Source organism: Bombus vosnesenskii, unplaced genomic scaffold, assembly GCF_011952255.1.
Source record: "Bombus vosnesenskii isolate JDL3184/JDL3185 unplaced genomic scaffold, Bvos_JDL3184-5_v1.1 scf7180000016275, whole genome shotgun sequence".
Classification (NCBI taxonomy): domain Eukaryota; kingdom Metazoa; phylum Arthropoda; class Insecta; order Hymenoptera; family Apidae; genus Bombus; species Bombus vosnesenskii.
Genome location: NW_022884344.1, coordinates 909,938 through 930,652, shown reverse-complemented (window position 1 = coordinate 930,652; position 20,715 = coordinate 909,938). Strand labels below are relative to the sequence as shown.

The 20,715-nt window shown below is 33.8% G+C and overlaps 1 protein-coding gene across 1 annotated transcript; it reads left to right on the top strand.

The window, feature by feature from the left end:
* The first annotated feature begins 1,226 nt into the window (after positions 1–1,226).
* On the top strand, positions 1,227–20,678 carry LOC117242661 (chromatin modification-related protein eaf-1-like). Its single transcript, XM_033509525.1, has 3 exons — positions 1,227–1,457; positions 15,519–15,721; positions 17,870–20,678. Exons 1-3 carry the CDS (start codon positions 1,436–1,438, stop codon positions 19,811–19,813), a joined length of 2,169 nt encoding a protein of 722 aa, XP_033365416.1. The 5' UTR covers positions 1,227–1,435; the 3' UTR covers positions 19,814–20,678.
* Positions 20,679–20,715: the final 37 nt, after the last annotated feature.

Below are 20,715 nucleotides of genomic sequence, written 5' to 3'. Positions count from 1 at the left end.
TTAAATACGTACGTACATCTAAATAGGGATATATAAAATAATCTAATATATCTTACATGTCTGGTCCAGTCGCTTCTGCGGTTAATCTTGGTTGTTTATTCACGTTTATTCAAGTTTACTTATATTTTTAAACAGTGTCCCAAGTTTAGTAGATTTTAGTACCCGGTGATTTGCTCTCGAATTTCTTACATTCACCGTATTGCGCTCACCTAAGCGTACGGAACGTCGTGCTTTCCTTTCGATCAACTTCTTTGCTATATACCATGTATCTTATATTACTAATTTATGTTTACATTAATTTTACAATCAATTTTCAAAAAGGATCCCCTCAGAGAATCACGATATAATTAATCGCAATTGTAAAAATAATAATTCTACATTTCCAATCAATTGAGCTGTTTGCTCATATAACTGTTGTTTGAGACAGTCACACAGATTAATTTTGTATTATATTTTACTACGATTTGATTTGTTAACTTTATCCTGTATTAAGAGCCTATTTGTTACTCGTAGTAAATAATTCAGATAAGAACTTATTTTGTTTGTTGGATGAAATGAACAAATCATTATCAGTCAGTACAACTAATTATTAGTGCGCAATGTCTTTCTGCATACTAATTTCTGGATATAACATTTTTGAATAAATCCGTCTTGAAAGTGCTTAAAATTATTTATGCAGATGTAATTTCTATTTGTTTCTAATTATTATGGTAAATTCTTAAGAGCGTCTTATATAATCCATCATTGTCCTGTCGTATCGTGCAAACGATATTAAACTTACTCGATATGATTATGAATAGTAGAAATTATACGAAATTGTAGAGATATAAAGAGATGAATGGAAAAATAGAAAAGGAAAAACACGCTACAAAAGGATACAAATTAAATTGAAGTTTATAACGTCGGTTAAACAGCTGTTAATGATCTTGGCTATTATAAGACTCATATATATATACGCAAAGTAAGAAAGTAAAATACTTCTTATAATTTATAATACCCAGTAGCCGAACAAATTTCCATTTCTTTAGTGTCGATAAAAGTAAACATCCGTGGGCTATTTATACTGTGGTATATCGCACTGTTAAAATTCCTTTGAATTCTGATCTGTATTCAATAATCTTATCGCAGTTTCGTTTTCACACTGTAACTTTCAAATGCTATGAATATGAAGTAGCTGCATCTGCAAGTCAGTATGCAGAATTCATTGTTAGCAGTAAAATAAGTAACAATGTCTATAAAATCGACGTGCATTAATGTCTTTGTTTCCTGAGGTTCGTGTACCGGCGATGTGCACCTAGAAACAGTTCGTCGCAGAAAAGTGGTAACAACCCCACCTGGTTTGCTCGGGTGCGGCCTTTCCCCTTCGTCTATAAAGCCACTAGGAATCTACTTCTGCCGAACATTCACTCGGCGCTTCGTCACTCATTTGTTCACCATGTGGCTGCTTATCCTCGCAGGTGAGTATGCTACGTCATGCATTTCATGGGACAAGGACGAGTATTTTGGTGCTCATTCTAACTTGTGACTATTAGTACGTTATTTGTGCAGACTATTTAAAAGATCGGTCGAAAGAAAAGAAACAAAAGTAAGGGAGAACAGTGCGTGCTACGAGATTGATATATTTAATCATGTGTGATTTTATGAATATTAAATTTCTTGGGTACATGTAAGTGCGTTTGACGTTTCAACGCGTGGTAAATACTTTTATTTCGAACACGTTCGACAAATTTGTTATCTTCGAAAATTACTTTCTCAATATTTTCATTGCACAAATTTTAAATCAAATCTTGCGATAAGATATCGATATAGAATATACAAGTAATTCTAGACGAAAATTTAACAAGGCAGGTTTATTTATGAGGATTTTGTGACAGTGTCTCACTTTTCTCACTCTTTATCATTTGATATCATTAATGAAGCATAGATGATCGTGATTCAAGTATATATTTCTCTTTAATGATGCCCTTTTTACTCGTATAATTTGTATCTTGAGCAAAAGTTGCATCAAGTTATATCAGTTGGGACTGTTCGTTAAAATTTGGAGCAGGCAGCAACACTTTCCTTGATTCTCCGGATAAACTGCGCACGTACGGTAGTGCATTCGTATTAGAAACTTGCTTCCCGAACAACTCGGTTACTTTCGCGTTTCAACTTATACAAATGTGTAGAATGTTGACCGCATAGAGAGATCAAAAATTTTATTTCCTGCATACTAGTCTTTGGACATAACGTTTCTAAATAAATCCATCTAGAAAATTAACAATTTGTTTTTAATGATTGTCGTAAATTCCTAACAGCGTCTTATAAAATCTAACATTGTATCATACGAATGATATTAAATTTATTTGATATGATCACGAATGGTTTATTATGGTTTATTACGGAAAAGCAAAAACATTATAATGTCGTTTAAACAACTGTTAATAGTCTTGGTTGTTATGAGATTAATATATAACCATTATTATAATTAATTTAATTAATTAATCAGAGATTTGTCGCAGGTCTAATTTTGAACCTTAATCCTCTTTTTCTACAAAAATCTTTTATTTCGTTATTATAATTGTGAATATTTTAAATGATATATATGTGTAACAATTGTATCATTTTGGTACGAAAATTTGATCGTGTATGAATATAGGTATTTGTATACTTTCTCTACGTGTGCATGCACGCGTTTACCGTGACATACCTACATAGTAATTATATTCGACACAGACCTGAACGAGATTCATTTGAAATATTTCTTTTAAAATAAGTTATTTCTTTTACAATAAATACAAATTTTAAGCAATGCTACTCGATTGTTTCACGATTAATGTATTTTAATTAATGTCGCGTCTTTTTTGTTATGTGTCTTAATTAGAAGAATTAAAAATTGATCGAACGTTTGTGACAGTAATAAATTAGGAAATTGTTTGGTTTCAAGAAATGGCATGATGTTATTTCTTAACGGGAAATTAAAAAATTGTTTTCGAAATAACATTCGATACGATTTTTGGATAATAAGTCAAAATCGTTAAGTTAAGTGGAAAGCAATTAATTTAACACTAGACTACGAGCATTTGCGTAAATTTATATTCTTATGAATATAATATTAAAGAAAAAAGAAAATGGGAACTCGGCTAGATCTTATCCATTAAATATCCTAAAGAGTACTATACTTTGAGTGTTTCACGTACTTTTACATATTATGAGCTTTCTAGACATTTTTGTATTTTTAAATCTCCCATAAATACATATAACTCCGCGGATTAATAATTACTATCCAACCGTAGTGAAACTTTTACCGTACGTATTTACCAAACTTTTGTTGTTCGAGACTTCCGGGTGTAAGCTGGATCTACTAGGTACTATATTACATCGGGGTTAAATGATACGATGTCGTTTGACTCTTCTAATCTTTAAATGCAAATTACTGGTACACTGTGTGCTGCGCAAAATGGTAATTTAAATAAGAAGCGAATGGCTCCGAGGAAGCCACAGTTTGGTGTAAGTACCTTTTCCGTACACGGACGCGTAGAGGTCATATGAACATAAAATACTTTTTTTTAAAATGGTATTATATATTTTTTAATGCAATAATCGATACAGCTCGTTGTTCTCCTTAGAAAAAGTACTCTGCCTATAATTAATCGCAAATATTTTAGCTTTGATTCGTCAAATTTAACGCTTGAATATTGCATCGTATTTTTCTTTCTCTTTCGTGCGTTAAATTTAACGAATTAAAGTTAAATTATATATCTTTTTATAGAGAGTACCGAGCTTTAAAGAAACGTATATCACCTCCATATAATTTCTACGTGTTCGTCTATAAAAAGTTATTTACACTAGATTGTCACTTTGAAACCATTCACTACTTATCTGAACAATTTTTTTATACAACACATAGTGTACGAGTAATTTGCGTTTACAGATTAAGACCGGTCAACCTGTACATATGTGTAATTTCCAGTGAACGTGGACACAGTCTACATTCGAGTCTCGATTAGCGACGATTTGCCATTTATGCCATTCAATTTATCTTTATTTCACGTAGCTCTTTCGTTACTTGCTATTAAATAAATTTGGAAAAAAAGAAAGTATTGGGAAACGATTATTTCGATCGAAACCAACTAATAAATAATTCATCCTATGAAGCGACGTTATGATTAATCGACCGATTATTACGCGGTGCAAAATCCGACAGTCTACCAGTGATAATTGTGTTATACGTCTTAAAATAACAGTGTCAATTTTTATTCAAGAGGGTTGAAAAATATTTCACACCTATATCGCTATACTTTTATATTCTACTTCAAATAAATAAATGTAATTTTTGTACGCAACACTTCATAGCATACTTAAACTGTTTCCAAAAATAGATTATTTGTTACGTAACTGTAAAAAATAAGATATTACTTTCAATTTTCTGAAAATGTTCAGATCAGATTCGAAGTTAGTGAAATAATGTACGCCGTGGGAATAATTTAGGTAAGATGACATTATTGTTATGCGTGTGAATCTAATTAACGAGTTACGGCTCGTGTGAAAAGCTTTAAAACGTGCATACGCTTAATCCAAATTTTTAATTAATCCCTTATTCTTGTTAGTTAATATATAGAAATACTGACTGATAAACTAATGGAAAACAATTTTTATTTTTGTACAAACATAATAATCAGTTGCTTGATTTGTATTATACATAGAATTGGTGTACATTTATTGAACAATTAATGCAAAAGTAGAAATAATTTTTTGCTTTCCGTGATATATTTTTTAATAAAATCACTTAGTTGGAGAAGAGGTCATAGAAATATAAAAAAACATATTTATTATACATACAAATTAGTGCGTCTGACATTATTTTGCGCAATTCTATTGAAAATTCCATTGGTCTTTTACTTTCACATTGAGATTCGAACTTAAGTCTTATGAAAACATATAATAAATATCTTTTAAATCGCATTCGCTCGTAAATGTCCACCACCTTGCGTCTGAAGCAATCAATCATAATGACACTTTCTATTTCGATCATTTCGTGAGAAAACTAGTTGAAAATCTAATAAGGAATACAGCGAATTATCTTGGTATAAATAAAATAATGCAGCATATTAAATTATCCTATTTTATTCCGCGATATATCGCATTTCTTGTTACTAATTACCTTCTCTAAATTATTCTGATATAAATATTCAATATCAATGTACTATATGCTTTGTAACAAACAAATTTTAATTATAGTAATACAGTAAATTTAGTATAAATTGTCTAATAAATGCAGTATAGTGAATTTTAAATATAGTAACAATGTAATTAAAATTGGACACAAACATTCCACATTCTATATTTTACATTTTACATTCTATATTTGGACAAAAGTCGTAATTTTGTAGAATTTATCACCATCGATTCATACATCTCAGAACTAAGGCCAAATAAGTGTTTACTTCTGTGTTTGTGTGCGATACGATATATGGAGTGAAGTAATTATAGAACGGAAGGATAAAAATATCTAATATTAAATTATTTAAAAGCATCGAGTGTGAAAGATTTGTTAATTTAAAAACTGATAACAGTCATTTTATGATTATTGTATTGGACAAGAAATATAGTTTTCTCTATAAAGATGAATACGTGTTTATTCTTTATGAGATGATAGAACAAAAAATTACAGATTACTGTCAAAAATTAATTATAACACACATATTATGTACATTGTATTATTATAATATTAGAGTAAATTATAAACATTTAAAAAGCCATGAAGAGACAGATATGTTTTTGTAGAGTGAAAATTTAATTAAACAACATTATATGATCATTGGTATTTGTTTATCGTTCACAAAGAAGAAACTGCAATTAATATACATATAATTATAATAAAATATAGGATATTTGAAAACTATTTTTCGCAGAAAACAATCCGTAGAACATAATTTTGTCATTTCTTTTGCAGACGAAAGAACAAAAATATAAATGTCTTATTAGAAGAAATTATGGAAAGATTGTAATATTATATCTCGCAGTTTGCAATTTCATTTTGAGGTTTCTAAATGATGAATGAGTATAGAGTCAATTAGTCATCATAATGAGACGCAAGGATGTACGAACTATCTTGGATCGACAGGTTTCATTGACTTTCTAAGTCATCATTTGATTGCATTGACTTCCGGTAAAGGCTTTGCAAGATTTATGTAAGATTACTATGCTCCTTGGTTATTTTTATATCTATGTAAATTTAATTTCCAGCTTAAGGAGAATTTTTAAGGACGATGAATCTGTTCATAATTAATCGAATACTATTATTATTATTTATTCTATTTAAGGTCAGGTCAATCATTTTTTATGGTCACTAGCTACCGCGATTAAGAAAATGCATACAAAAATAAGACGTGTAAAATACGATAAGGCAATACAAGTTGCAAACATTGTTAAATAATAGCATTCGTACATTTTGAACATACGTACATACGTATCATATGCAGTACGATTACAATACGATACAGTATGGTTAACAGTAATATGATACAGTATATGTTAGAATTAAATCGATAGATTGACAACATGGTAATTGGCGATATAAATTAATATCTTTGAGAAAATAAATTTTACAATACCCTTTACGATACAGACATATCTGAATTTCATTTGAAAGAGCGAATTTAATTTTCTGTTGGAGAACGTTACTACGATTAAGACGATGATCTACAGATAGAATAAAGTTATAGCGATTGCACATTTTTGGCTCATTTTTAGTTATAAGACGAAAACATGTCAGTTTATCGTGTCCAATTCTAAGTTTGCTGAGAATAACTTGCCCTTTTCTATTAAAAACAAGTGATCGTGTCATACGAAGCAAAGCAAATTACAGAGAAGAAAAAGTAAATAATCTTTTCATAAGTCCGCTTGTGTTTCTTCTTCACTGTATAGTACAAAAAATGTACACTTTTGAAAGTGACCACAACAGTTGCAAATGCTCCTTCTACGGAAAAACCGAGAGTTCCTTTCGTTTATCCAACGGTGCAAAAATCTTACAAGCAACTCTTTGTTCGAGCAAGGTCATGTCCCAGAAATATTTGAAATGTTTGTGATTTCGTTGAAGTTATCGCTCGCAGGGAGGACAGTATAGTGTCTTCTTGAATGATTTGTTTAAGGACGCGTAGATGCGGACAGTTCAATTTGTAAGGATGTTTCCTCAAAATATACAGGGTGTTTAAGAAAGGACTGCAAGACTTTAGACGTAAGACGGATTTTTATCATCTGTCAACAATTATCGTCGTGAGCATGTTTCTTCATTGAACTTAAAGAAAGAAATCTTCATCAAGTCACTTCTTACAACATTTTTATTAGGCAGATTTACGTCAGTCATATATATGCTTGAAATTTCTTTACATCGGGTATATCTTGATACAGTTCGGATAATAGAATTTTCGGATAACAGAGCGATCACTTGCCTGACGTAAAACTTCAGATTGAGATTAAGTTTAGGTAGCTTTAAAGTAGAATTAAAAGTATTTATAACTATTCGCGACATCCTGTCGCAATAATTTGCTTATTTAAATGATCCTTTCCAATAGATCGAGTTTGTACTTAAACTTAGGCTGCTCGTACTTAAATATTGCATATTGAACGCAAACAGTCAGCGTGTTCGTTGAAATTTGCAGGGCTGTGGAAATACAAGGCGTTAATTAAATAAGATTTGTTAACCGGAGGTTGTTACTTAACTGTCTTTCAGTTGAAGACACTCGGCTCATTACTCAACGCGAACAAATTGCTCGCATCCGCGTAATTTCTTGCGTAATAACAAAGGAAAACAAGAGTCAATGCTCAGGTTTCCTTTTTCATTCTTAGTTACTTCAAACAAAGATTTTCCAGAGAGAAAAACGTTAAGATCGATCTCGGCTGTAGACAAACTATGGAAACAGTTTAGCAATCTTTTCCCAGCCTGGATGACTAGGTTCACAGTCCTCTATCTCTGACTATGTTCACAACTTTGTGCGAAATAATTAGCGAATAAGACAAAAGCAAGATTAGACTTTGTAGTTTAACTTTTTATTATCCATCCTTATATCAAAATGAAATTGTTGAGAATTGTGGATCTTTGAAGCCGAAATAATGTTATAGGAACGCTAAATTTATACTGAGGATTAATATTAAAATAGTAATATATTTATTTCATGGACGATTTCTTATATATTCATCGATACACTTTTGCACGCGTCTCGGCACTTTCTTCTATACTCGACTGTTAACCGACTGAATAGTTTACATTCATCTGTTTTCGAGACGCCGCGCACACACATAGCTCCACACACTTTTACCCTGGTACCCACATGCAAGTACCTGTACCAGTGCATTTAACCCAGTCCAGCACAGAAAATTATACATATCTCAACAGAAATAATGAAATTTACTTTTCCCAATGCCATTTTATCTTCTGTAAAATGTATTCCCCTTTATTCCTTATTGTTCACGCTTTTCGATTTTACACGACTTCCTGTTGTCCATTACATCTTACACTTGGACTTAACTTAACTTGAAACTTTCCTATTCTTCATAAAAACCAGTCTAAACCAAAGTCTTCTAAAAACCAGAGTAAAATCAGTCTTCAAGTGTTTCTAAAATAAAATGCATTTGTAGAGATAGTATTTTAATCAATAATTCTTTGTTTTGTTTTAAAAGCATTTTATTTTAGAAGAACACCACTCAATAGGAATCTCAAAGTTGATTTTACTATTAAACGATAATGAAAGTGCATTCTAACGTTACCATTCCATATGTCTGGTCAATCTTTTGATTTTGTCTATTATCGTAGATGCTTCCTACGTACGAACTATATTTACCAACAGGAATGAAATGTAATTTTCAAGGCACGTGCCAGTTAATGATATTCGCTTCTGTTCTATACATGTATCGGTCAATTATATATGTGTATATATATATATATATATATACATTATATATATATATATATATGTACGATTAAGTGCAATAGTATACTTTCCAGTTTTAAATTCGTATCGTACATCGTCCTTGTGATTCGATACGCAGAGAAAGTTGATTGTAAAAACTGATATTTCTAGAAGTGAAAAGACGTGTATTACCCATTCTTTTGCGCTTTTTCGACTAAGAATTAATACGTGTGATTTAAAGAGGGAAATTATTTATTATTAAGTGAAAAGTTTAGATAAGGCGCATAGCGTTATTTGCGTAATAAAAATAATAAAAATTAGACTCTTACAATTAGCATAGTCGAACAGTTTCTAAAGCTTTGCGTTCTATGCGCACGAACTATGCAAAATAAAATTATTAAGTCCATTATGGGACTAAATAGCAGGTATCCTACTCTCCTCCTTGGCACGCGGAGGATCGATAATTTTGCCAAGTCAATTATAGCGAATATAGCAGATACAGTAAAATAATATAGCAGTTCCAAATAACAAAAATTGTTTGATTAGAATACAGGACTTTATCACATTAATCGCGTTTCCTACAGAATTGAAGATCCTTTTCCTTTGAATGTCGGCTGAGGTATGTTCCCGAATATCTTATCTCTTACTCGTGTTATTTACTTATCATTTTTATCTAACGATTCTTTTATTTTTAATTATTCTCAATTTTCATGTTTAGCATAGTTAAACAGTTTCTAAACCTTTGCGTTTTACGCACACTGCCAATCTACAGATGGCGGTGATTTTACGATATTTAGAAATTTCTTGAAACTTTTGGAACTACAATTCCTGAGTATAGATCTTTTATCTTATCTTTTTATTTTTTATAATTTGCTTATAATCTGGCCGATTCCAATGATAACACCTCATTTCGTTTCTACAATTTCATTTCTCTGCTTTTGTCTTTTAATCGCATGTTTGTAACAACAACATATATACAGCGTGTTTCGCATAACACGGTCAACCGACTGGGAGACGCTTCTACGTGAAGAAATAAGTCGAAAATGTAAGATAAAATTTTGTTGTTCGAGGCATTGTTCTCGAGAAAATTGATTTCGAAAATTCATCAAGTAAATTTGAATACGGCCAATTCCAGATGACCAAACAACAGTCAATAACCGACAGGAGGTTATTCTACGTGTGAAAAAGAGTGGAACATGTGCAATAGAATTTTTTTATAAGATGCTTTGTACATGAGAAGGATAAATTTGAAAATTCACTGCAGTAGATCAATTTTTAACTAGACTCGCTTAAACTCGATTTTCTCGAAAACGAATCCATGGACAAAAAAATTCTGCTCTACATTTTCCCACGCAGAATCTCTATCATACTTGATCACCTCGTGTGGGCCACCCTGTATACTGTATAGCTGCAATTACTCTATGCTGTAATCGATATAATTGTTTCTAATTTTTCATAGTATGTATTTAGAAAAATAAAGACCGGTTTATAGGTGTATCATAAGATTATTATCATTACATACTTCGACAAAGAAAAAGGATCTAAGAGAAACTTCCTGCAAATTCACTTTCACGGTAACGATTGTTTGACACTGGTCGTCAGAAGCAAGGTCATTGTTTTTCATGTAATGACTATTCAAACGTAACAACTATTTTATTTGCTCCGAAATAATTCGAGACATGTTTGGCTATATCTTCAATCATGATATTATATATTTATTTTTCTTACTGACATATTATCTGTTTTTGTAAATTTGTTCGTTATGTGTATCATTTGTATTTGTAAAATATTTTGTCTATAATTAGATTATTTTATTAAGAAGCATTTTATACATTTGACTAATCTAACGATAGAAGTTTTTCATTAGCAAGGTCATTAGACGCGAATAGGAAAGTAAAAAAACTGTAAAAAATAGTAAACTTATAAAATTAAATTAACGAATTCTCTTACAAACAGTCATAAATTCTATTATTTCATATTCAGTAGTTGGTAAATTTTTCGAAGCCTTCGCGCAAAAATATTAGCTATTTTACAACCCAGAAATGGAAGAGGAAATTGATGTTGGATAGCGAATTCAGCAAAACAAATGTGTAACTGAAACGTATTGAGTAGGAAGCATATGAGTCGTTCGTTTGTGAAATTGGTCAGCTCGGCAAAACAAACAGAAGAGAAAATTGAGAACTTATATAAGATAAGCATCAGTCAAGTGCATTGGCACTAAAATTTTAAAAAGCGGACTCAACCTCTTTGTGCACGACCTATATTATGTTTAAGTGACAGTAACGTTCGAGTTACCTTTCAAAGGAAGTAAAAGATCGTGAGATACGTATACCTACGTGGAAACGACTGGATTTGTAGATTGCGTTACGTTGGAAAGCTTGGATGACTGAAGACTGAATGTTAAGAATGTGAATGCTTGAAGAATTAATAGAGCATACCTAGTACAGGAATGGTGAAGAAAATTTTGACCTGATATTTAGAACCTGAACCTTGGACAGACAAAAAACGCCTGTACAGTTTGTAGCGCGTGTTTTAAAATTATTACAGACAGACTAAATACGGTTCAACGGGAAGATTTATTAAATAGTTTTAAATCAACTTGGTTCGAAAGTCTGGAACATGACCAGATAATTACAATCTTCGTATAATCCTATTCTCTTTTCAAAAATTATACGCTTTGTGACATCTGCGTACTATTTTTGATGGAATTTTATCTGGAACAGGCAGGTATAAGATAATCGATGCGAGGATGTTGTAGATTGTTGTTCTAATATATTTATATACAGGGTGGTTGGTAACTGGTGGTACAAGGGGAAAGGGGGTGATTCTACGTGAAGAAAGAAGTCGAAAATATAGAATAAAAATTTTTTTTTATTTTTCCATCGAGACAACGATCTACAGTGAGATCCGTTATAACGAGACGCGATAAAGTGCACGCGTACCGAGCCAAAATTCAAAGTCGATTTTCTCGAAAACAAAGCCTCGAACGAAAAATGTTTATTCTACATTTTCGACTTCTTTTTTCGCGTAGAATCACCCGCTTTCCGCTTGCACCATCAGTTACCAACCACCCTGTATATATATTGTCTTTTTAGAAATTCAATTCAAGATAGAACTTTCTACCTTGTGTGAAAAAGATGTAAGATTAATGCTCGTACGATTTTTATTAGAAAATTACTTCATTTATTAAAAATGGTAAAATTCAATCTTCTTTCGTTTGATTGGAGAAAATGTTCAAGATCAATGAATTTCGATTATCGCTTCTTGGATATATTTTCCAATGTATTATTAGGATTACTTTAATCCTACATAATATTATAACAGCAGATGTACGTACGTCGGAAGCAATTTGTTATTCGAAGGAAAAAGCAACGATATCCGGATTGTGAAAGTTTGAAGGATCTCAAGATCGCTGATTGGAAGATATTTTTGATCGTATTTTTTTACTAAAAGTCCATCAGTGTTTCAATTATTCGAAATAATTTGATATTTCTCTTTACTACATATATATTATGTTTATACTATATTTTATTACATTATGCTATACACATACAATGTATTATATTGAATATTTGTTTCGTAAGCACTAAATAATTGAACGATTACTGTACTACGTACAATTAAGAAAAATGTTTGTTGATTGTTACATTTTGTTATGAATTCAATTAGCGGAAATTGAACTAAAAATGTACATTTTCTTGTGTCATAAATTACAACGTTGATATAGAATTTATTTAATTTACAGAATAAGTAACGTGCAAGTTCATCATAAATAATTGAAATATTTTTACACCATTAAATTGTTCCAGACTTTCTGTTGAAATATTTTAATATATCAATATTATAATAACGTACATTATATTGATTTATAAATTTATCATTGTATGCATGATACAATGAGAATATCTTTAATATTATATTTTTAGATCGATCGATGATATGCACAGAATATAAAGCACAAAAAAATAATTCGTAGAGTCGAAACAAAACACTGGGATGCTCGGCTTGTTAATATTTTAATTAGCCTAGAGTTTTTGATTAAATTAACAATGATGAAAGGTTTTATTAAAGACGTCGAAAGTGAATCTCGTGGGAAAAGTTTCTCAAGACCGCGTAACTTTCTCTGCGTTAGACTGCTTTCCCAACTCCTTTCCGCCTTCAGACTATACATTCTCAGTCAAGCGGAACGACATAAAAGTCACCTGCGAATTCGTCTTCCGCAATTCTATTGAATCGTATTACAAGTAGGTCAAATAATTTTTACCTACTTTGTATATAACTTTACAAAATATTATGTTTAACAGCTTATCATTATTATCTAATAATTCTTTAGTACCTTATTCTCAACGTGTCCTTGTTGCGTTATTATTATATTGACCTTTTTGGGATGTAAATAGATAGCCTTAGAGGACAAATGTATGTTATTGTTTATTGTATATCGTAAAAGTCTTGCGATCATCTTTGACAATGTAGTTATCGTTGTAGGCAAAAGTTGAGAAGCTTTTTAAAAGTAGGATTGTACCTATTTTTGAGGAAAGAAAGACATGAAAAATTAGAAAGTTCTAAGGTTTTAAAGAAAAATCTATTTTTCTCGGCAGATAAATTGGGTCTATATCGTTTGAAAGAATATTATAAACAAATAATCAAACGAAGATTTGATTTTATTGTTGTTACACGAAAATCCCCTTTTAATTAAATTAATGTATTTTTATTTACGCAGTTACACTAAATCTCTGTTATGTGCCACAAGGAAATTATAATTATACATTATAATTAAGGTACTGAATTCAAATGTTCGAGCTTCTACAATCGAACACTTACGAATACAAAATATATATTAGAAAGTAAAGGTGGAATTACGCTGGCAGAAAACCAAGTCATTTCCATTAATTTACATATTACAATTTTTTAGCAATAAACGTTCTTGTCCCACTGTTCGTTCTTCGTTATTTAATGTGGCAAAGGCAAATAATTTGAAGCAATATTTGTTGAACCAAGGCGTAAATGAGGTCACGGAAAGGCGCACATAGTAAACGAACTTTCAATATCGATTTCTTCTAAAACGCAGTTTTCTGAGGGAAAAGAATATTATCGTATACCGCTGTCCTACTTTTCCAATCAAAACCACATTATTTCGGACTATAATACTAATTCAATGATTCCACTTATCCACAGCACCGTGTGAAAATCTTGGATCGTGTTATTACCCATAATTATACAGGGTGGTTGGTAACTGGTGGTACAAGCGGAAAGGGGGTGATTCTACGCGGAAAAAGAAGCCGAAAATATAGAATAAAAATTTTTCGTTCGAGGCTTTGTTTTCGAGAAAACCGACTTTGAATTTTGGCTCGGTACGCGTGCACTTTATCGCGTCTCGTTATAACGGATCTCACTGTAGATCGTTGTCTCGGTGGAAAAATTAAAAAAAAAATGTTTATTCTATACTTTCGACTTTTTTTTTCGCGTACCACCAGTTACCGACCATCCTGTATAATACTGCATATTTTATTTTTCCCGATGCTTGTTCGTTGTTCTACCTCGTTCGCGGATTTGTGCATTCTATGATAAATACAGCTGTGACCTAAATGTTAGAACCTAGTTCACCACAAGTCTATATATAGATATAAGAAAAGTATCGAGAAAAAGAATGAAAGTTAGAAGAGAAGTCAGCTTTTTAATTTGTTGAGAATAAAGTGGTACAAAATATAAAACGAGTTTGATAATTTCTTCAAAATAGCCTATCGAGATATTAAAATAAGACCGTGCGAGACATCGACTATTCCAAATTGATCTCAATATCTGTCTTAAAAATTCTTTTTACTTAAAATATTTTTTACTTAAAATATGATATATTTTACTTAAAATATTAGATGTACAAGCGAATAACTCGCATTCTTCGGAATTTATTTAATGAAAAATACAGCAAGTTATTCGGTCGAAACTTTCGCCCTGCTTTTCTAAAACGTTATGCCGTTTATCAAGCAAGTAATAAATTCCATCGTGGAAAAATACTGTGTTCTTAGACAAGATCCACTCGTCGAGTCATTTTTGTACCTCGCTCGCTAATTAGAAGTGGGTATAGGATAAGGCGTGTTACAAGTGTTGCATCGATCGGAACAGGTAGTAATTCACCGTAGTAATGTCTAGAGTAAGTTACCTGCTGCAAGACGTCCCACACAGGACTCATTATGATGTCTTTTGTCACAGAAGCAGTGCGTGGTCTAACGTTGTCACGCGGCAATTTCACAGAACGTTCTCATTTGTCAGTGTCCTGACGATTGGAACTTGTCCAAAGTCACGCCATTTGTCCGTGATGGAATTCGTCGCTCGCCTAAATCACCCGAAACTTAAAAATTGTAGACTTAAAATCATAGAAATCAACGACAAATACTTTGATCGATCAGCTTAATTTCTTAAAACAAATCTAAGAAGTTATTGAAGAAACAACGATTAGATCGTGTAGGAGATAAAAGCATGTAGCGTTATGTTAATTAATTAAACAATAAAGTAATAAAACAGTTTCTTTTGATCGAATGTGTGGTCCAAGAATTTTGTACAGTACTGTACCTGCTAAAACAACATTCTTATTTCGTTATTTAGAAACTGCAATTCATTGCTTTTTGATAGGTCTTTTAACGGTTTCCGGGGCCGAGGAGGCGATTTCAAACGCAGCTGAAAAAGCGAAAACCTCCTCTGACAATGCAGGCGACATTGTCATGTTGGAAATCGATGTCAAGGAGCCTGTGAAGAGATCGCCGATTACAGCCACTGCCGAATATGGTGCTCCAGCCAATCAGTACATTCTTCAATCAGCCGATGATACGCAAGAGGTAACGATTGACCATTTCATAATTCATGTTTTAAGTAGTGTTTCGCGAAGTATTGCGAATAGTTCCAATGTTTCATGCCTACTTATCTAATTATGCCAGATACATCGATGCATAGTACGCCAGTTAAGGACACTGGTCAAGTGTTACGCGAAAGATTATCCTTGATATTTTGCTAGCTCTTTTTACGGACAAGCGTCAAAATATAGCGAGTGTTTCGTCCAAGATCTGCTAATATGGACTCTTCGGTAAGGCTCTCACCTAACAGACTTATACCTCAGACACAATGAGAGAAGAGAGAAGACAAGCGTCAAAATATATTAAGAAGAAGTAGAAAGGAAATGGAAGCACCTATAGCGTGCGAATGTTGAAATATAGTAAACCCATTCAAGAATTTCACCTCGTGAACAATCACATTAAATAATACCGACGTGTCTGTCTTTGTTATCCTAAAAGAATAAATGTTCCTGGAAACGGGCAACATCATTGCTCTCGGTCAACCGTGACTATTGGCCGCCAATCACCGACGAACGTGGTGAGCGGCTACACAGTGCATAGGCACGGACAGTACACATTTTTCTTTTCCATTAGAACGGTGGGTCCGCCTTCACGAACTAGATATATTGTGTTGCAACCAACAATTGCGATCGATCTAATTCCATTAATGTCGTCACTAGCGACTGTCCTTTTCGTCTTTTGTTGAATCAGCCGCGTATCCTAGACGCGTAGAATCATCCACTTCTTAGAAAGATCATTACAGATATGGTAACTTTATGTATAACTTTTGCAACCATATGTTTCCACGGACTCGTAAATCCGTGTAGCCATTAATCGAGGACTATTGCCAAGGTTTTCTACATTGTGGTACGTTTCTAAGTTAATTAAATGAAATCGATTCTGACGTAACGTTAATGTATCACGTATACTTCGATTCACTACGTAGTTAAATAAATTACACGTAAAGTATATACTTCATAGTTGCTAATTCTACTCATCTTCTCGATAGGGACGATATCAAGTGCTAACTGGAACGTTAAGCAGGTTTCGCGCAAGTAGGGAAATTTCCAAATATTTGATATGAAAGAATAAGCGAAAAGTATAATCACGGATGCACCAGAATGATTCACAGTACATTTTCTTAATGGAAAGATAAAAGAGAAGCACGAGGAAGTGGGAACGAAGAAAATGAATCATCGACGTATAACGTCTTAGTTGAGAAGGGAATTTTAAATCTCCTCGACACCTACACTCGTTCGCGATCGTTTCGTCGTGCTAAACGCGATCATGCTCTCTTGCATAACTTTTACCTTCTAATCGGTCCGACCAGACAAAACCGGTAATACCACACCCAACGATCGAGAGTATATCCGTCTATAAGTCTTGCAGCCGGTAGACACGCTCTATGTACGTTGCATGGCCTTGTATGCCATTGCCGCTATAAGTTACGTTGAATGAATCTTCACGCTCCTACGGGTTATCGACTCATCTACGATCATCATCTGTTTCATTCATAGAAATATTTTCAGCGATATGTCAGTGTCGATTTTCAATTTAATATGAGATTCATTGATTATGGTACTTGCTTGCGAATACATAGAGATCATCTGTTTATCAAATCTTTTTTGTAACTGTTATCCTAACTCTTTTAACAGATTATACATAGATTGTAAATATTATAAAATTATTCTGTTGCTTGACAAACTCGTTATCTTCAGATTTTTTAATTCTTTAAATTAGGTATCAGATTGAGTAGTAGTCAGTGATGTTTAAGTAGCAAATATAATAGTTTTTATGTATCTTTACTTTGATAGAATTTATATACTGTTACTACAAATCGGTCAAGGTATCCTGATATTTAAAATTTTCAAGTTATTCATATCTGTCTCTTTTGTTGTTCTTATTTTAATTAATTAATTTTATTTTCCTATTAAAAATTTAATGACCCGGTAAATACCCATGATCGTTTGATTCGTTTAACCCGGAATATGATTTTTTAATTGTTAGATAATTATAATTATAAAGTAGCATTTTAATGTAGAAGATATATATGTATTTTGTTTTTATAAAGCATTTTAAATTTCAATAAAGTGCAATTGAACTATCGAATCTTCTATTAACGACGATTACATGAGAAAATGTGTGAATTTTTAGCTACCACCGGAGTATTTATCTGTACTACAACAATACGCGCAGGAAGGGCCGCAACACCAAGCGCCACCACCTCCACGGAGAGTGCAGCCAGCATACGCGAAACAACAGCAAGCATTGCAACAAGCTTATTACAACTACCGAAAGCCAACAGTAGTGCCGCCTCGTCCTCGTCCTCAACTTCACCCTCAGGCTCTGGCTCAAGCCGAATTAACTGCTGACATCCAAGCTCAAGTCGAAGCTCAAACTCGCACAGACGCCATTCGCACGGCCCGTTTGGGATCGAAAGCTTCCGAGGTTCCGGTATATCAAACATCCTATGCCCAACCAAAATTGGGAACGTTCGAGCAAGAATTACTGCAACTAGTCTCGGCTAATCAAGCCCAAGAATTTAAACTTCTTCCAACGCAACCTAAAGGAAGCACATCCGCATATTCCCAGCAATTAGTAAGCTATCCGGCTCAATACGCGAAACCAACCGTGGCAGCAGCTCAATTGCCCGAGCAGTACCATATTGAAACTTCTCCACCGCGTTATCATCAACCACGGCCACAACCACAACCACAGCCACAACCGGCACCTGCTTATCAATCGGTCGAAGAGCCTGTTCACTATCAAGCAGCTCAGCCTGCCGAAGCTTACAATCAGTCGCCACAATACGATTATATCGATGACGATTCATATCGGAAAGCCCTTGAACAGGCCCAAGCTCAGGCTCAAGCTCAGGCGGAGGCACAAGCGTTGTCTTTCCAGAAAATCGCGCAGGCTGCTTACAAAAAGCATCACCAAGATGCGTTGGCGCATATGAGGCTCACGAACGAACGTTACAGGCAACAGTCTGCTCTAGAACAGATCCAGCAAGGTGCCCAAGTGAGCGATGCTGGACGTAGTCACTTGCAAGAACAATTGCATCCAAAAGGTGCAGAGGCTGCTTATAGGGCGAAGTTGAAAGCGCAGATAGCCGCGGAGGCAGCCGAGGCAAGGAAATTGCAGCAAGCGCAGGAATTTAAGGCACACGCTGACGCTATTCGCAAACTCGAAGCTCAGCAGCAAGCTCATCTGAAGGTGCAGGAAGAGGTTCATAATTATGCTCTGAATTTCGAGAAGAATCAAGCGCGCGCTCAGGCTATAGCGCAAGCCCAAGCTGAAGCTCTTTACAAGTCCCAGCTTCAAGCTCGGAATCAGGTTAAAGGCGAAATTTTGGCGATCTCCAAGGGCCAAGTGCAAGGAAAGAAAGTTGATCCAGACTCATCCGTGTATCATTATACTCTTTCAACCACTACCGCCCTTCCTTTCCTTCACAACAGTTATTTCACCAATGATCAATTGCAAAAATACCAAACATCTGGTTCTTCTTACGTTCCTAGATCAGTCCCAAAATCCGATGACGCGAGTCCCGTTATCGAAGCAGCGTCAGCCCACGTGCAACCTGTTATTACGCAACCACGGCAAACCCATAAGTTGAAGCTCCCTTCGTCTTCCCAGTCGGTTTACGTATCCGAATCGGGTTTGCTAAAAAAGTCACCAATTAAGTCGGTAACCATCGAAGAAGTAACCGCCCAGCCGGATCAAATCGGTGCTCAACCGTCACCCGCAGCCAAGGCACACGCTTTGACGGAAGAAGACTTGTCAGCATTGATTAACGCAGGATACACCGTTACTCCTGTGACGCAACCTGCCAAAACTATTCAACAAATTTACGCAACCGACAATACATCTGCGGGTAATAACCCGTATTATACGAAGAAACAAAAAGCTCCTCTTACAAGGTCTGAATACGTCACCTATGAAGAGGTGATTCAACGTCCACGCAAGCTCGTTAGAAAAAATAGGCCGATTCTGAAGCATAGTGAGAAGGAAGGTGATTTAGGCGAGAAAGTTACTTACTTGGTACCTCTCGAGCCGGCTTTCGGCACGAGACAACCTGCGCTCAAACACGAAGAATAATTTCGTTGAAACGTGGCTTTTCCTTGTCGTTGCGTTGTAAGTCCAGGATAATGCGGCATGTAGTTTAAATACTGTTCTTACAGTTTATCTTTCGTCTTTGATTTTATAACGTAGTAAAAGTTATAAACTTGAGTCGTAATTGGATAGTACTGAAATTATTCATCGAATTTACTTTTATCAAGAAACAATACTTTCTTTTATAGGACATATTAATATGTAAGCTTTTAAGTTATGTATGCATTTGCTAAAACACAACTAGGTCTTGATACTTAAAGCAACGTTAATGTCACCTACTGACAAAAGCGAGGAAACTTTTTCGCCAACCCAATGAAATATATTAACTGATGAACAGTTCGAAGTAAGAACTGTAAAATTAAATTTAAAACCTAGCGATAATTTCATTTCTAGATGCAGCGTGAACAGTTCTTCGTGTTTCTCAATCTACATTCTGTTTTCGGTGTCTTTTCCAGTCTTATGCATATGCAATTGCTTCGAGCATGACTAAAACGAATGAAATGTATCTTGAATTTTTCCTAACACATCATTCACAGTTTAAAATTCGTTAACAATCAAGTTGAACTCTTGAAATGTAAATTTTATACGTAGCGTTGATCAAGACGAACGGTCAAATTGTATCAAAGCTCTCGAAAAGTAAATACACACACACATACACATATATATATCGTTGATACATTTTTATGGCGCAAACGAGTACACCCTAGAATGCCCTTGTACGCGATGTCATTTGCAGGCGGTATGTGCGACGGTGCTGAGTCGAATCATTTTAATTTATACTTATTATACTTGTATATATTAGATTTTTACTGAATAAAATAATTCAGAAATTTTGCTCTGCCATGTATGACATATCTTCTATCCTTCTATTACCCTGTTGTTATTAC

Bases quoted from the DNA above. Each gene is read 5' to 3' on its own strand.
- LOC117242661 (XM_033509525.1), top strand. From the start codon at position 1,436: ATGTGGCTGCTTATCCTCGCAG. The intron at 1,458-15,518 runs GTGAGTATGCTA...GCTTTTTGATAG, and splicing joins GTGGCTGCTTATCCTCGCAG to GTCTTTTAACGGTTTCCGGG. The intron at 15,722-17,869 runs GTAACGATTGAC...GTGAATTTTTAG, and splicing joins CAGCCGATGATACGCAAGAG to CTACCACCGGAGTATTTATC.